Source organism: Rhincodon typus, chromosome 2 (genome assembly GCF_021869965.1).
Source record: "Rhincodon typus isolate 14 chromosome 2, sRhiTyp1.1, whole genome shotgun sequence".
Lineage (NCBI taxonomy): Eukaryota > Metazoa > Chordata > Chondrichthyes > Orectolobiformes > Rhincodontidae > Rhincodon > Rhincodon typus.
The window spans coordinates 51,541,536-51,559,470 of NC_063333.1; the positions used below are offsets into that span (position 1 = coordinate 51,541,536).

The following is a 17,935-nucleotide window of genomic DNA, read 5'->3' on the forward strand; positions in this document are numbered from 1 at the left end:
GAACTAACCCCAAGAGCTAATTTTAAGGTTTAACTAAGTTCACTACAATCTCCTGCTGATGTTGAGGAGATTTTCATTTTTTCTAACTGGTCTTTCTTTGATCTAATATTTAAGCTCAATGCCATTCATCATGAGTTCGAATGAAAAGACATTGACTGGAAAAGTGAGTTCCCAGATCTTCCAGTCTCTGATGGTTCAATGAGAATTGTCAGGAAGTTTGAAATTCCAGTGCACAATTGCCCTGTTCTCTGGAACACATGAAGAGGAGTTCAGCCATCGAACTTGCCCTGCCATTCAATATGATCATGGCTGATTAATCATGTTAATACATTTGCCCCACTGCAAGAGGAAGTTTCTTTAATTTACCTGATCTCTAGATACCTCTGAGGCATAAGACACAACACAGACCAGAAGAAGTTGTGACTTGCTGATCTGACTGAGAGACTTGAATGCTTGAGTCTATAGGTGTGAGGCTGAAAAAGCATAGCAGGTTAAACAGCATCCGTGGAGCAGGTAGGTCAATGTTTTGGGCCGAAACCTTTCAGGGACTGAAAAATTGACTTACCTGCTCCTTGGATGCTGTCTGACCTGCCTTGCTTTTCCAGCCTCACACATATAGACTGTGGCTTCCAGCAGCTGAAATCCTTATTGTCTCCAAGAAACTTGTTTGCTTCACTGCTGTTTCCCTGATTACTGTATTACCTGTTATGATTAATACCATGCCCACGCTTTCATTATTGTTATGATTAATACCATTACTGTTTGATGGGATGTAAACAATTTCTACCAATGTTTATTGACCCTTGTTGTTGCTTACCTCCCCTGAAAGAAGTTCCACATTCTGTTCTTCTGATCTGAGATCCTTCTTCTGACCCACAGGCAAAAAACCTCCAACTTTAAATTGGAATCAGAGATTTTGGATAGTTCTGATTTATTTATCTGGATATATATCAGAGAATGTTAAACATAACTCCCACTTAGCCATGCCACTGAGCACTGTGACTCCCCACCACAACATCCCATGTCCCAGTTCTCACTGACCTAGCCTGACTTGCTTCAACTCCCTGGTCTGACCTCATTCACTTCATCACTTGACTCTTCCTTCAGACACAACATGACTAGCCCCAACCTAATAGTGCCTTCTGACCTGACCTTACTGCCCTGAACCCACATACTGTCTACCCACTTATACACATGCACATTTGACAATTCACTCACCCATTCACTTACGCGTTTATTCACCAAAGACTGAAAAGTTTTAGGACATTTCAACACTTTCTAGAATATAGGAGCTAGTGCCATATAAGGTGCATATGGCTTCTCTTCCCTCCTACCCACCACCAAAACCTCAACAATCAGACGCAAGGAGGAAGCAGTTCAATGGATGATATGTTCCCTGTTTCGGAACAAACTGGCATCACAAGGACACGCCCAGAAATATAGAACACCCTCAGGGCTTAGGAAAGTAGGAATGCAGCGGTAATCCGATAATGATTGCTGCTTTGTAGATGATCTGGGCCAATATTATTGTTATGCTACGTTTCTACTGTCAGTTGCATAAAGTCAGATACTGACAGTTTAGCCCTCTAATTAAATTCTAACCTTGTGATACCTCAACATAGGTTTAACTGAAGCAAAAAGCAACTCTACATTTAGACTTTAACCCTCTCAGCAGCTTCAAGTGAAGAGAGATGAAATGAGCTCACAAAGAATTTAATATATCACATATGACCAAGAAATTGGGGCAGCACTGTGGCTCAGTGGGTGGATGCTGTTTGTAGGGTTGGTGTGGACTCGAGGGGCTGAATGGCCTGCTTCCACACTGTAGGGGTTCTGTGATTGTATGAAATTGTTGCAGAGTTTTTTTTAACACAGTTCTTACGATGCTGGAGCATTACGATATGTTCACAGTACGGTTATGAATTTTGCCACAGATATAAAGCTGGATCTATGAGTAGTGTCGCAATCCTGACTTCATGCAATTTATTGACAGCTAGCATCTGTGCCATTATGGCAATTAATGTCTTAATATAGATTCACAATTGTTATGAAAGTTTATAATATACCATTATTATTTGAAACTTGTGTTGTAACGTGGCTAAAATCAAATATGGCTTTCCATTTGATTTGTCTACCACATTGCATGTGTTAGGAAGTTTCATTTTTGAGTTCTGTGAGTGGAGGCGGGCTGTCTGGAATTTTGTATACTATGCCTTTAGTGTGAGGCATACTTGTCATGCTATAATAAGAAGCTTTTAAATGAGGCTTTTTAAACCTTAGGCGTAAATAGTTCAGTACCTTACAATCAAGTATAGAAGAGAGAAAAAAAATTGGGCTTTGTTTAAGGATCTCATGTTAAGAAATAAGTGAAGATGTTAACAATTAGTTAAGAGTCTCAGGAAGAGACATTAACTAAAGAAATCACATTGAGTGAATACAGAAATTTGCTGAAAAGAAATTAATCACAGCAGAGTGGCACAGTGGCTCATTGGGTTAGCACTGCTGCCTCTCAGCGCCAGTGACCCGAGTTTGAAACTCCACCCTTGGCTGTCTGTCTGTGTGGGGTTTGCACATTCTCCTCTTATCTGAGTGAGTTTCCTCTGGATGCTCCAATTTCCTCTCACAGTCCAAAGATGTGCAGGTTAGGTGGATTGGCCATGCTAAATTACCCATTGTGTCCAGTCATGTACAGGATAGGTGGATTAGTCATGCTAAATGCATCCTGACAGGGACAGGGTAGGGGGTAGGTCTGGGTAGGATGCTCTTTGGAGGATAGGTGTGGACTCAATGGGCTGAATGGCCTGCTTCCACACTGTAGAGATTCTATGATTCCATACCCACTGAATAAGGAATTTTAAAGAGGAATCAGGGTGACCCTTCACTGAGGTTGCAGTATTTTTAAGGTTGCTGTTGAGGGTTAGAGGGTTAAACCTTTAGCTCTGATATTTTTAATAAGTTCATTTCAATCAGTTCTGGTGTAGTAGAGTTGGTGCTTTTTTTCCTTTGGCTCATCATAAATCTTTATGTTTCTTTGTTAAAAAGTACATTAGCAACCTCTTACGGACCATGGATGGTTCATCCTTCTCATTGAGTCTTTTTTATTGAGCTGAATAAATTTTTGTTGAATGTTATGAAATATCTCCTTAAATGTGTGCCCCTGTTAGCTACTGACCTTCCCATTAGTCTATTTTCTCAGCCCATTTTAGTTAACGTTTTCCTCACACCTCTGTAATCACCCTTATTTACGGTGAGAAAATTGGGTTGTAGCCCAAATTGCTCTCTTCAAACTACATTTGAAATTCTATCATGTTGCAATCACTAACCTCTAGAGGATCCTTAGCTACCAGGTCTGTTATTAGCTCTACTTCACATGCTGGGGTCGATGTGACTGTAAAAATTCCAATAAATTGGGGTCATAAGTCACCAGATATGGGACAGTTTTAACTGAAGAATACTGAGGAAAGTTAATGATGAAAGAAATGATGTAGATATGCTAACCAAAATTCTTCATCAAAGAAGTAGATCATAATAAAACATTCATGATAGTGACAGAGAAACATTTGAGACCATAATATACAGTAACATTAATGAAACTTAGGAAGGTACAGGTTATTCAGGGACAGTCAATTTGGGTTCATAAAATGCAAGTCATGCTTGATTAATTTAATCTAATCCTTCATTGAACTGAATATGTGGCTTTTAAAAGGCTTCTGGTAATGTCCCAAAGAGGAGAATTCTTTCATATGTTTCATGCTCATGGTGTTAAAAATAAACTGACAGCATAGAGAGGGATGGGTGAAGGATAAAAGCTAGTGATACATCTAGTGGTAGTAATATAACAGCTGCTGCTGATAATGCTGGACATATCAGATCCAGCCTGAAACGTGGCTTGATAGATCATAAGTTTTATATTTGCAGTTAGTTTACTGCGGTGGTCAATCACCAAACAAATTGATTGATTGATTTATTGTCATGTGTACCAGAGTATAATGAAAAGCTTTGTTTATGAGCAGTACCGGCAGATCATCGTAAGCCAGGATGTACAGATCAGAGATTGTAAAAAGACTTAGGCAGAAGCATACAGGTTACATTGCACAGAGCGCGCACTGGGCAAGATCAACATTATTTGATGCTATTGTAATGCTATCACATCCTTTGAAATCAGAAAATTGACTTGTTATTATTTCTTTGTATGCATAAAGGTAATTTAAATCAATATTCTGCTTTGGTCTTCATATTGGAGGACACCACAAACATCACAAAGATAACAGATAAGTGAGGTGTTAATGGGAGGAAAGGACATGTAACAGTTTCTATCATGAGGACCTGATGGCTTGCATCCAAAGGTTTTCAAGGAAGTGTCTGCTGAGACAGTGGAAACATTGGTTGAAGCGTCTTAGAACTCACTGGATTTTGGGGATCCATCAGATTAGAAAGTCCTTTGCTCTCTCGCACATTGTTCAAGAAGAGATGAAGACAGAAAAAAGGAGGCTATAGGCTAGTTAATGTAACCTCTAAAATTGGGAAAATGCTAGAGTCCATTATAAGGAAGAAATAGCAGGACATATAGAAAATCTTCACACAACCAAATAGAGTCAATGTAGTTTGTTGAAAGGAAAATCATGTTTGACAAATTTGCCAGAGTTCCTTGAGGAAATAACAAACAGAGCTGATAAAGGTAACTGTTAGGTGAAGTGTATTTAGGTTTCCAGAAGGTATTCAGTAAGGGACCACATAAAAGGTATTGCATAACATTGGAACTCGCTGTATTGGGGCTAATGTATTAGTATGGTTTAAAGATTGGTGAATACACAGAAGACAGAAAGGCAGGATTAACGGGTCATTTTCAGGTTGGAAAGACAAAATGAGTGGAGTGCCTCAAGGACAAGTATTAGGGGCTCACTTATTTACTATTTATAAGGTTAGCTTGGAGGATGGAGCAGACAGTGATGTAACCAAATTTGCTGATGATCCAAAAATAGATGTGAGGACTTGTTGCGACGAAATAATAAGGAATCTGCAAAGGAATATAGATAGGTTGAGTGATTAGGTGAAAACTCGGCAGATGGAGTTTGATGCAGGAAAGTGTGAGGTCATGTACTTCCCAAACAATTTTCAGTTTTGGCAAAACAAAGGTATAGTCAAGGTACAGTTAGAATTATTGGGGAATTACATATTTTTTATTGTATCAATGAATAAATGAGGACAGTATCTCATATGTCTTTGTTTTATTGACTGAGGGACTATACTCCGATTCTAAACTCAAAGTTTAAATTTACTGTCACATATTAAAAATGTTACTCATGAACATTTGTAAAGAACCTTGACTGCTTTATTCTTTCAAATGCCGTCACATTTCCTTTTAAATATGTTTGTTACACATCATGGAACTATAAATGTTTTTGATAATTACACCTGTGGCCTTGTTTCCAAGGTTGTTCTCATTTTCAGATGTCACCTTCATAGCAAAATTTACTGAGAAATTTAAAGCCTTAATTACCACTGAAAACTTTTATTGAAGTTGTATATGGTCCATTGGCTATGTTATTTTTATGCAGCAATTTTATTCCCTTTGTTGGCAATAGCGTAAATGTATTTTTAATGTGATTAAATTAAATGGAAGACAATGCTGTGAATGTTGTATCTTCTTCTCACAGTGCAATCTCTGATCTCTGGTAAGCGTGTCAATGAGCATTGCTCAGCTATTGCTGCACATTGGAACAAATGCCTGGTTTGACCATTGTATTTTGAAAATAAAAGCCATGACCAAGAATATGAAATTCATAGCAGCAGGGTTAGGATAGATTTAGGTGTAAGCCAGTTTTTAGCCAGTATTTAGCCTTATGAAAATGCACATTTATGAAGTGCTCAATATGTGATTCCAGTAGGACTCTGCTGGAGTAGCATCTGTTACAGTTGCTCAAAATATCGGAAGTTTCCAGTTCAAGGACTCAGCATATGCTTCTCTAGTTGTGTTTTTGAAAAATCATTGAACTAAATTTTACCTTGGAGAGTCAACTGGGTTTGGGTGGCTTGATTTTGATGATTAAAACCAGGAAATTACAGGACTTTGGGAAGTCAACTTCAACTTGCTAATGCCTACATTTCACTTGAGTATTTTAGGCAGTGACACATGACCACATTAGGAGCAACAAATTTGTAATTACCATATGTAAATTACTCAATTAGAGCAATATTTCAACACACTTTTGACTTTAATGTTCAGTCCATGGCTTTCCTGAAATTAGTCACTGGAAACAGCAATGAAAACAAATTGAATCAATCCCAGAAAAATATGTTGATAAATATTTAATACTTCAGGCTCCCTTCTTTCCCTTGAATGGGAGAGCGTTTATTCTCAGAACATTTGGTGAAATATTATTTTTGTACTTTCGAGTTCTACTCTAACGCATTGGGATGGGTGCTGCTTATTCTGCTTTAGATTAGACCTCAGATGAGGATTCAGGTCTCTGGAAAATGGAATAACCGTTATTTATCCTCTTCCAAGCAATGACATTGACACTGAGTAGACCTGCAACCAGCATCCCCCACTCCTTCATCGATCCCATTATTTCATGTCCTTGTTATGAAGCAGGTTAGAAAGCCAATTACCACAAAGCACTCAAGAATGGATTCTTGTCATTAATGAATAACAGTAGTAATGACTTGTCCTCTCCTGTTTTCTGGGAAGAGACTTCCAAAGACTTTTTGTTCATCCCTTTTCGCAACTAAAAGACTTTAACTTTCTCTTCTACACTTACATGGTGCAAACTGTGGAGATTCAAACGAGCTGAAAGAAGCCTGCTCAGATCTCTATTGTAGAGTCATTGACTCTGGGTTACAGCATAGAAGGAGGCATAATTTTGGTATATTCTATATACCAGTAGAGCAAAAGTAAATTATGAAAATATATACATTAAGACATTAAGTTTTCATTCATAAGTACAATCAGTTAAACTTAAATTGACACAGCGCAATTTATGCCATTTTCATTTCGGCATTTGGATTTAAATACAGACTGTCAACAAATGTGACTGGTGATTTTTGCCATTTCATTCGATTGCAATGTCCTAACTAAAAATACCACAGTGAGACAAGTCATTGAATAGCACATCAGAAGTAATTAATCCAATGGGCCTTGAATGGATGGTGCCAAAATTTAGTCAAGATGTAAGCAGCCTGGGGAGAAAATTTGCGAACAGTTATATGTGGGAATTACAGGAGCCTGGTTTGACGAGGAAACAATGTCATTTCTCTGTTATTTTGAAAAATAAGTTTACTTTCTCCTATAAAGATGACAATGCAAGTAATGGCTGAATATATTGAGTAAATTTCAGTGAAGATCTGACATACGAATGAGGACTCCTTATGTTTGGTTATTAATGCTTAAACTTTCCAGAAGTAGTGAAATAACATGTCCCTACAGATACAGGACATGCTCTTCATATTGGACATCTAAGAATATATACACATGCGTGCAGAATAATATTTTATAAAGTCAAGAGTGATCTCTTGATCTGTAACATAGAGTCATAGAGTTGTACAGCACAGAAAAAGAGCCTTTGGTCCAACTCTTCAATACTGACCAGATATCCTTAAAAAAATCTAGTCCATTGGCCTGCATTTGGCCCATTTCCCTCTAAACCCTTCCTATTCATGTACCCATCCAGATGCCTTTCAAATTTTGTAATTAAACCAGCCTCCACCACTTTCTCTGGCAGATTATTCCACACATGCACCACCCTCTGTGTGAAAAAGTTGCTGCTCCAGTCCCTTTTAAATCTTTCCCCTCTCACCTTATACCTACACCCCTTGCCCTGGGTAAAAGACCTTGGCTACTCACTATCTTCATGCCCCTCATGATTTTATAAACCTCTACAAGGTCACCCCTCAGCCTCTAGCCTTCTAGGGAAAACGAAGCCCCAGCCTATTCAGCCTCTCCCTATAGCTCAAACATTTAAATATTTTCAAATGTAATCCTGTCTGAGGGGATTCTGCTTTGCTATTTCATGCTGAATTATGTTTTTCAGTTTGATAAATAATAATTATTCATACCTCATCATTCAGCTTTTTGATTTGCTGCTTTGTCTCTTCAGCTTTAGCAGCCAGCATGGCAGGTGTAACTTGATCAAAGTCTGTGAACATTAAATGGGAATTTACAAACTCCTGTTGTCCTCCAGTTCAACTGTGCGATGTACTGATGACTATACTTACAGAAGCGATTTTAATTACTTGAAAATGCTAGCATTTTAAAAATAACATTCAGAAGAATTTAACTCAATTGTGGGATTTGCAGAAGACACTGAAAGTCTGCAGAGGGATATAGATAGTCTAAGTGAGTGGGCAAAGGTCTGGCAAATGGAGTACAATGTTGATAAGGTCATCCATTTTGGTAGGAACAACAGCAAAATGGACTATGTTTTAAATGGTAAAAAATTGCAGCACGCTGTAGCAGAGGGACTTGGGTGTCCTTGTGCATGAATCGCTAAAAGTAGGATTGCAGGTGCAGCAGGTAATTAAAAAGGCAAATGGAATTTTGTCTGCCATTGCTCGAGGGATGGAGTTTAAAAACAGGGAGGCCATGCTGCAGCTGTATAGGGTCCTGGTGAGGCCACAGCTGGAGTACTGTGTGCAGTTTTGGTCTCCTTACTTGAGAAGGGGTATACTAGCACTGGAGGGGGTGCAGAGGAGATTCACTCAGTTGATTCCAGAGTTGAGAGGGTTGGATTATCAGGAGAGACTGAGTAGACTGGGATTATACTCATTGGAATTCAGAAGAATGAGGGGAGATCTGATAGAAAAATATAAGATTATGAAGGGAATAGATAAGGTGGAGGCAGGGAGGTTGTTTCCACTAGCAGGTGAAACTAGGACTAGGGGGCATTGCCTCAAAATAAAGGGAAGCAGATGTAGGACTGAGGTCAGGAGGAACTTCTTCACCCAAAGAGTTGTGAATCTGTGGAATTCCCTGCCCAGTTAAGTGGTTGAAGCTACCCTGCTGAATGTGTTTAAGGCAAGGTTAGATAAATTTTTGAACAGTAAAGGAATTAAGGGTTATGGTGAGTAAGTGGAGCTGAGTCTCAAAAAGATCAGCCATGATCTTATTAAATGGCGGGGCAGGCTCGAGGGGCCGGATGGTCTACTCCTGCTCCTACTTCTTATGTTCTTATTTGGAGGGGGTGGGAGGAGTATAGGAAATTAGGTGAGTAAGCAGTTAAATTACCTATCTCACTTACCCATCAGTTTATCATTTGCTTCTTGTCAATTCTGATTTCAACCTACTCTCTAAGTAAGCAACAAAGGTAATCACTTCACAGCTGGTGGCTATCTCTTAAAATGCGCAGATTGGGTCAATGATTTCTTAAGGTTCCGAAGTGCAATTTTAACTCTGGTTTAAAGGGGGAAACCATGGTAGAAAAAGGATTCAGGGATCTAAAGAAGTAATTGTTTGAATGTTTTAATGCTTTTCCTGGCGTGCCAGGCTGAAGGCTCACTGATACCAAAATCTCTGTTCAAGATCTCTGACCAGAGCTGATATCCACTCATTTCAGGCTGACCAGTAGCTAAAATTAGTTGGGAGTCATGCTGCTGACGTTCAGTGTGTTTGGAGCTTTCTGACCCCACTCACCCACATCCTGCTCATACTTAAATTATCACTGTGTAACTGAATGACTGGTCTGATGTTCATTTTTTTAAACAAATGTAGCTACGTTGACTAGGATTATCATCTCTGGCATCAGCCCCACCAAATGTGTGATAAGAAACTGGCACTTCCAAAACTCATTCTCAGTGATCTGCCAAGTTGTAAATCTTGAGCCTGACTTAATTTAAATAGAAGGCTTCTGACGGTCTCTGGTGATATCATATTCACAGCAGTGGCAAGGGCTCCCCTTCAAGTAAAAGTGGGGACTTTCCTGAATCCTGCAAAGAACTCTTCATTGTTGACATTCTGGACATGTAGATCTCATGTGAAAGGAAGGTCAGGATGATCTGCTCTCATCTACATATCGTAGGCAAATTTTAAATAATATTCAAACATGATAGAGGAACGCTTTTATGTTGGTATGAACATGACATATATTACCTTTTGCATGTTTAAGTTTGAATGATTCTTGTCCTGTATTTTCAGTGCAGAACTCAAATCTCTGGTTTCCTATTGAACTTTTCTCGTCTTCAATGCCGTCAACAATTCTATAAGAATAAAAAGTTTAGATGTATTAATGTACAGATGCAAAATGAATCATCTGATTTTTGTGTGAAAAATAATATTTAAAGATCTAGCTCCTGTGTTTGTGCATCAATACTAAAGTAGAGCGATTAACATAGTTACCATTTATTTCGATCAAGTCATCCTTCACTACTGAACTACATCAACATTATCTGCTTAAATCAGCAAGGGAAACCAATTACTTCAAATAGTTATTTGTGTTTCTGCTGAAAGACAGATCCTGTTTGATAAAGCCCTAACACATAATGTACGAAACCCAAAGCCCCATTCCAGCGCATTAGACCACAGTGCAAAATTTAATACATATTCGAGAATCAATCATTCCAACTTTAATTCACTTTTATAAGTGTATGTGGCAGAGGTGTATTGCATATATTTTGCTCTTATGTAAGTGTATGTTCTGGGGCTTGTAACTCTGAATTACACTTTCCTGTTTCTTTCTTCCACTAAAAGGATTTCTATTAGGAGTAGAAGCATAATGATAATGTCAATTGACATGCGATCTAGACAACTGGACTCATATCCATATTTAAACTGGAGTTCAAATCTAAAATCCCGCCACAACAGCTGGGGAAATGTGAATTCAACTAATTAACCCAAAAAGGTTCATTCCCACTAGCGTGGAATCTTATAGGGGCCTGATCGATGTAGGCTATAACAATATTGGAAGCAGAATCACACAGAAAGTCCAGCAAGGCTATCTCATATCAATAGCACTTGGTACAACTTCTATGTATTTGCTGAGCAGTTTGATGACTTTCTTGATAACTCCAGTGAGTTGCCACAAAGGAGGAATTATCGCTTTTCAAACGCTTCATTAATGCTGTAACTCACCTTATCAATATTCAGCTTTCTATTGTACCAAATGTACTGAACAAGCTAGATGTTGAGAATTTTTCCCATGGAAGTCAGCGTGGACATTTGGTGACTTAAACTCGCCATTGACTCCAAAAAGTCTTCATTTTAGACACTGGGCATGAACATCTCAGGGTACACACTATATGCACTGGACCACACGCACCCTACATCCATCGACATTGGCATCTGAAATATGCCAGCATCTAGGAACTTTCATTGCACCTCTCCAGTCCACTTACAATATGTTTCTGCTCATCAAATCTGCATCAGCAACAATCATTGCAATGATACTGCAAGGACACCGTGCTCAGGGACATGCACCAGCTCCTAGACAGTACCAGCTTGCATGTCCGGTCTGTTTGCTTGCCGTCATAGCACTCACTCACTCTGCGCCTTCCTGGACGCTTGCAGCATACCTACCTTGTATTGCTTTCCCTTTTACCCTCTGAGCCAGAGATACCAGGCTGACAGTCGTGTGGTATTCAGCACAGACACAAAGCCATGAAGATTGAAATAGTTGCAAGCAGTCATCAGAAGTCAAGGTCAGCCTCTGTATCAGTCCAAGGGCTTAGACACAGTCAGTCAGCCACTCAGGGAGTCAGAATCAGGACAGTCTCCATATAACGGGTGACAAACACAAATGTGAGGCAGCCCACACCTGTCTTGTTTCTTTGTGCCCTATTGTGGGCTCTTTTCCTCTTTGAACGAGAGAGAGGCAGGTATTAGGGGAGATGAAAGTGGATGGCACGACTGTTACTTTGGTGCAGATGGGGATATGTCCCCAGCGAGTGAGTAGGCAGTGCAGCTGACAATGCAGGGTTAGAGGATAGGTTGGCTCACAGGAAGCAGAGGGTGGGCATAAATAGGTCATTTTTGAGTTGACAGGGTGTGACAAGATACTGGGGCCTCAATTATATACAATTTATCCCAATGACCATACGTTTAGTAGCTAAAATTGCTGATGATCGAAACATAGTTAGAAAAGTAAGTTGTGAACAGGATATAAAGAGTCTGTAAAATTAGTTAAGTCAAGAGAAAACAGAAAATTGGAAGCTGGAGTATAGTGTGGAAAAATGCAAACTTATCCACATTGGCAAGAAGAATAGAAAAGCAGTATAGTATTTAAAAGGAGACAGATTGCACAGAGTGCAACCCTCAACATAAGGGGTGTCCTATACATGAAGCATGAAAGGTTAGTACATAGGTCCGGCGAGTGATTTGGAAAAGAAACAGAATGTTGTGTTTCATTGTGAGAGAAATGGAATATAAATTCCAGATTTATTATTGCAGTTGTATAGTTTACTGGTGAGGCCACAACTGGAGTACTGTGTACACTTTTGGATTCATTATTCATGAAAGGATGTAAATACATTAGAAGCTGTTCCAAGAAGGTTTACTGGACTGATTCCTGGAATTAGGGAATGGGGGAGGCTTATCTTCTGAGGAGATTTTTTTTTCTTTATGCATTTTTGGAATGAGAGTATCACTGGCTCGGCAGCATTTATTGCCCAGAGGGCAGTTAAGAGCCAAACACATTGCTGTGGGTTTGAAGTCACATGTAGGCCAGACCAGGTAAAGACGGCAGTTTCCTTCCCTAAAGGACATTAGTGAACTGGATGGGTTTTTTCCAACAATAGTTTCATGGTCATCATTAGACTCTTAATTCCAGATTTTTTCTATTGAACTCAAATTCCACCATCTGCCATGATGGATTCAAACGTATTTCATTGAACATTATCTGTGAAAGTAACACTAGGCCATCACCTCCTTAGGTTGTTAGACAGGCTGTGTCTATATTCACTGGAATCCAGAAGAATGAGGGGTTATCTTTTTGAAATATTAAGATTCTGAGGGGACTTGACAGCACAAATGATGAAAGGATGTTTCCTTTGCCCTTGGCTGTGTATACTGAACACTGGACAAACAAGAGTTTGTTGAAGTCCTGTATTTTCTGGGTTCTCCAATCTTTTGAAGGTAAAGAAAGCAGCCAATTAATTACTTCTGAAATGTAGTTTTGTAGCAAAATGTAATAGTTAATTTGGTCACAATAAGATCCAAAGAACTACTTTATGAAAATCAGACCTATTTCTGTCAACTCCTAGGCAAATTTAGTGAAAAGAAATTGCTCGCTGTTCATTTTCTCTGCAAACTTCTACATAAACAGCAATAAGCCTGTATTAAAGTTGCACATAGTAAAATTACTATGAAGGTCTGTGGTTAGTTAACATTTGATTGAAATTGTACATGAAACAGAAAGAAAACTTTGTCGTAGCTTAATTGTGAAGGCTGAACTGAACTTTTGGCTGCCAGGATAGTCATGTATTTCAGAAATATTGAAAATTCAAAGCAGTAGAGACTTAAGGGAAAATGCAATTGAGGAAAATATATTAACATACTATTTGTTTCATGTTTTATGACTATGTTATCAATTTATGGACTCCAGTAGTAGACCTATCTCAAATGGTGCAACTTTGAGGGGAGTACACGAACAGAGGGACCTTGGGTTTATGTGCATAACTCTATGAAGGTGGCCAGGCAAGCTGAAACAGTTGTTAAGAAGGTTTATAGGATCATTGGGTTTATAAATAGTGGCATGGAGTATGAAAGTGATGTTACACCTCTACAAATCAATGGTCAGACCACATTTGGAGTATTGTCTTCAGTTCTGGGGCACCTTATTTAAAGAAGGATGCTAAAGCCCCGGAGACAGTGCAAAGGAGATTGACTAGAATGATACCAGGAATGAGGGATTTTCAATACGAGGAAAAATGGGGGTTATTCTTCTTGGAGCAGAGAAGATTAAGAAGTGGCCTTACTGAAGTGTTCAAAATTAAGAACAATTTTGACAGGGTAAAAAAGCATATTCTGTTTCCACCAGTTGGTATGTCAGTAATTAGGGGCTATAATTTCAAGATTGTCAGCAAGAAAGCTAGGAGTGAGATGAGGAGAAACATTTTTCAGAGAGCTGTTAAGGTTTGGAATGTGCTGTCTGAGAGAGTGGTGGAGGCAGATTCCACAGCAGGTTTCAAAACAGAACCGGATATACCTTTGAAAATGATGAAATTAGAGGGCTATGGAGATAGGGCTAGAGAATGGGACAGGCTAGATAGCTCTTTCAGGAGCTTGTACAGACACTTCATTACTGTAAAATTCTACAATTCTCTGATTCTATATTCAAAAATGGAAACTATAAACGTTTTGATGGTAGTATAATGAAAACATATACTTCCAAGTTGGTTTTGTTAGGCCTCTACTTCTACTCAATGGACTGTGGTGGTTCAAAAAGCTGGTTCACCAGAAACTTTCTGAAGGGAAATTATGAATGGGCAAAAAATACTGGCCTTGCCAACCATGCTAATATCCCAGGAAAAAAATGAAAAAAATGCTTGTAGATCCTCTTTTTTACTGTTCATTTTGTTTGCAAAATGTGTTTGCAAAATGCAACCTGAAGGTTTAGAAATTGTTTTAAATTATTTTTATTATCATGCAGGGATGTGGCATTCACTGCCTTATTGCCCATCCCTAGTTGCCCTTGCAAAGGTGGTGGTGGACTGCCTTCTTGAACCACTGCAGTCTATTTGGTGTCATTGTCATGTTTTTGTACTAATGCACCAATATGTGACATGTTCACTTGACTGAGATAACAAGTTGTAGAGCTGAATGAACACAGCAGGCCAAGCAACATCAGAGGAGCAGGAAGGCTGATGTTTCGGGCCTAGACCCTTCTTCAGAAATGGGGGAGGGGGAGGGGATTCTGAAATAAATAGGGAGAGAGGGGGAGGTGGATAGTGAATGGATAAAGATGGATAAAGGATAATCTATCCGCCTCCCCCTCTCTCCCTATTTATTTCAGAATCCCCTTCCCCTCCCCCATTTCTGAAGAAGGGTCTAGGCCCGAAAATGTCAGCTTTCCTGCTCCTCTGATGCTGCTTGGCCTGCTGTGTTCGTCCAGCTCTACACCTTGTTATCTCAGATTCTCCAGCATCTGCAGTTCCTACTATCTCTGTTCACTTGACTTCCTCAGTCAGTTATTTTCTGGAGTGATTAATAAATAATTTGAAACAAATAGGTTTATTGCTGTGCTGCAAACAAGAAGGCACAGGACAACCATTCAAATCAATTGTGTTTATATACAAATATTACCACTCGTATTTTTCAGTCTTGTATACCTTAATGCAGTGAGGGTCCAGGGCAAAACATATGTTTCATCCCCTGCCTTGAAATCCCTCATTTTGGTAACCATGAAAATAAAACATAAAGAACTATATTGAATATGTTGTACCTTGGACTGAGATCAGGAGGAGCATACGAGTTTAGTGCAGTGAGATGCAGTTTTAAGGTTTTGTTTTTCTTGCTCCTTATATTTACAGATTCATGATCTTGCCTGCTTCTGATCATGACGCCGCAGCCCCTGATGGGAGACCGGAAGTCTATGTGGCCTGAGAGGAGCTGTTGGTTAGCTGCTAGGAAATTGCTGGTATTTGTTGTTTTGTTAAAATTCAAGGATTGATTGTAGTACGTAGCGTTGGTAGAAACATGTGATAATGGTGTAGTCTCATCCATTTCTTGCACATCCTCTTCATCTTCTACAATAGATGTGAGTTTCTGGCTTAGGTTCCCATTTCCATTGGAACCTGACTATGTGTAAATGGGGACAAAAAAAACAATCATTACAGAGGTGTTGGGAACTAAACAGTTCACTACTAACTAGTCAGATAAATGAACATTAAAAATGATATTATGTAGCAGGAAAAACAACCGTTATGTCTTTCTCAACTTCTGGAAATTCCAATGACTAAATTACTTCTGAAGTGAAGATGCTATTGCAATGGAGGGAGACACAGTAACAAAGTTGCATATAGCAATGGAATAAATAACCATTGTCTTTGTGATGTTGCTTGAGGAGATAACTATTGGCCTGGACATTTGGGATTTTATATGTCCACCTCCAACAAGATCTGAGCTTAATGTTTCATCAGAGATGAACACTTTTAAATGCAAGCATAATTAAATGATGATGTTAATATCAAATATTTTGAGAGCCTCATGCCTGTATGGCTAACAGCTTATAACACTCTTGGATAGTTCCTGAAGAGTGGATAGAGACTAATGTAGACCCATTTCTAAGAAAGGAGACAAGATGGGCCCAGTAACTATTAGCTTTTGCTAACTAGTTTTATATCAGTTATAGAAAGGATTATTGAGAGAATCAGTAGGGATATATCATATGATGGTTTAGATAGATGGGGCATATTGAGGACATCCAACATGGCTTCAAAAGAAGGAGATAAGACCAAAAGAACTTGATTGTAATATTTCAAGAAGTGACTGGGATGATGGACAAGGAAAGCCTGGTAGATATTGCCTACTTAAGACTTCCAAAAGCTTCTGTCATGGTACCACACAATAGGCTTTGCTGCAAGCTCAAACCTCAGATATTTATGGTGTCATAGAGATTGAGAGTGGAAATTGGCTGGAAGCAGGTAGGCAGAAAATAGATGGATCTGCTTAGCGACCAGTCACCATGGTTTCACATACGTATTTGTGTTGGGGCCATTTCTTTAAGAACAATCTAAATGTTGGTGTCGCAGGCACAATCTGAAATAAATCTGAGAGAGTGTTAGATACACAGATATTGTATAATTTTTTTCAAGCAACTCTAGACATGTGAGAGATAGGCTCATGGCTGTCGACAATTGGTTGAATTGTATTGTCTTTCAAAGTTTTATGCAGTTGAGAACAAATGCTGATTGCAACTGTATTGGTTTTGTTTGGCTGCAGAGCATTGCTTTCTTCTTGGAAGTGGCCTATTAACAGGCCTCCAGGCAGCCTCCATGTTTGCTGTTCATGTAAGGATGGCGGGCAGGATCCTGAGGTGGGAAGGTCCAATGAAATCATTGTCAGCCATAATGGGAGAGGGCATCTCAAAATACAGGCATTCCAAAAATTTATAATTCACTCAGCCAAGCCTCCATGGATTGTCTTGTGCCCTCTGATCCCGCAATCTCCACGTTGGCTGATTTATAGGGCACACTGCCAGAAACCTTGTCTATTTACTTGTGCAGCTACAGCCTCATTCGGAACCCATCTGCATCTGGGAAGAGATGACATCTTAACCAAGTCCCATTTGACCAATTAATGCTAACTGCTATGCTGGGAGGACAGCCACTGCTGCATTGACTGCATCTCTGGCAAGATTGCTCAGAGATAGGAATGTGCCAGGAAGCCAATCTCACAAACTAATTCCCAAGTTTCCTTCTGGTCCTACCTTTTTTTTTCCCTTATTCATTCACAGGACGAGGCTGTTGCTGGCTAGGCCAGCATTTATTGCCAATCCTTAATTGTCCTGAGGGCATTTATGAGTCAACCACATTGCTCTGGGTCTGGAGTCACATTTAGGCCAGAGATGGAGAGGATGGCAGTTTCCTTTCCTCTAGGACATTAGTGAACCAGATGAGATTTTCCAACAATTGACAATGGATTCATGGTCATCATTAGACTCTTAATTCCAGATATTTCTGAATTCAAATTCCACCAGCTGCCATGGCGGGATTCAAACCCAGGTCCCCAGAACGGATCAACGAATACCGCTCATGCTTGGACATAGAGCAGTTTTTCCGCCGCCTCCGCCTCCACGCTTACTTCTTCAACCGTGAACCTAACCCTCCCTCTACTGACCCCTTCTCCCGCTTCCAACACACCCCCTCCTCCTGGACACCACCCCAAGGCCTCCTACCCTCCCTTGACCTCTTCATCTCCAACTGCTGTCGAGACATCAATCGCCTCAACCTCTCCACCCCTCTCACCCACTCCAACCTCTCCCCCGCAGAACGTGCAGCCCTCCGCTCC

The 17,935-nt window shown here is 39.6% G+C and overlaps 1 protein-coding gene across 1 annotated transcript in view; it reads right to left on the minus strand.

Annotated features, from left to right (window-relative positions):
- Positions 1-17,935, minus strand: part of kcnh8 (potassium voltage-gated channel, subfamily H (eag-related), member 8) — a 385,185-nt gene that overhangs the window by 18,894 nt on the left and 348,356 nt on the right. Inside the window, exons 13-15 of the mRNA XM_048612148.1 lie at positions 15,369-15,724; positions 10,085-10,191; positions 8,056-8,135 (exon numbers count right to left, since the gene is read on the minus strand). Of these exons, the coding sequence (XP_048468105.1) occupies positions 8,056-8,135; positions 10,085-10,191; positions 15,369-15,724 (543 nt within the window). The remainder of the gene's footprint in view (positions 1-8,055; positions 8,136-10,084; positions 10,192-15,368; positions 15,725-17,935) is intronic.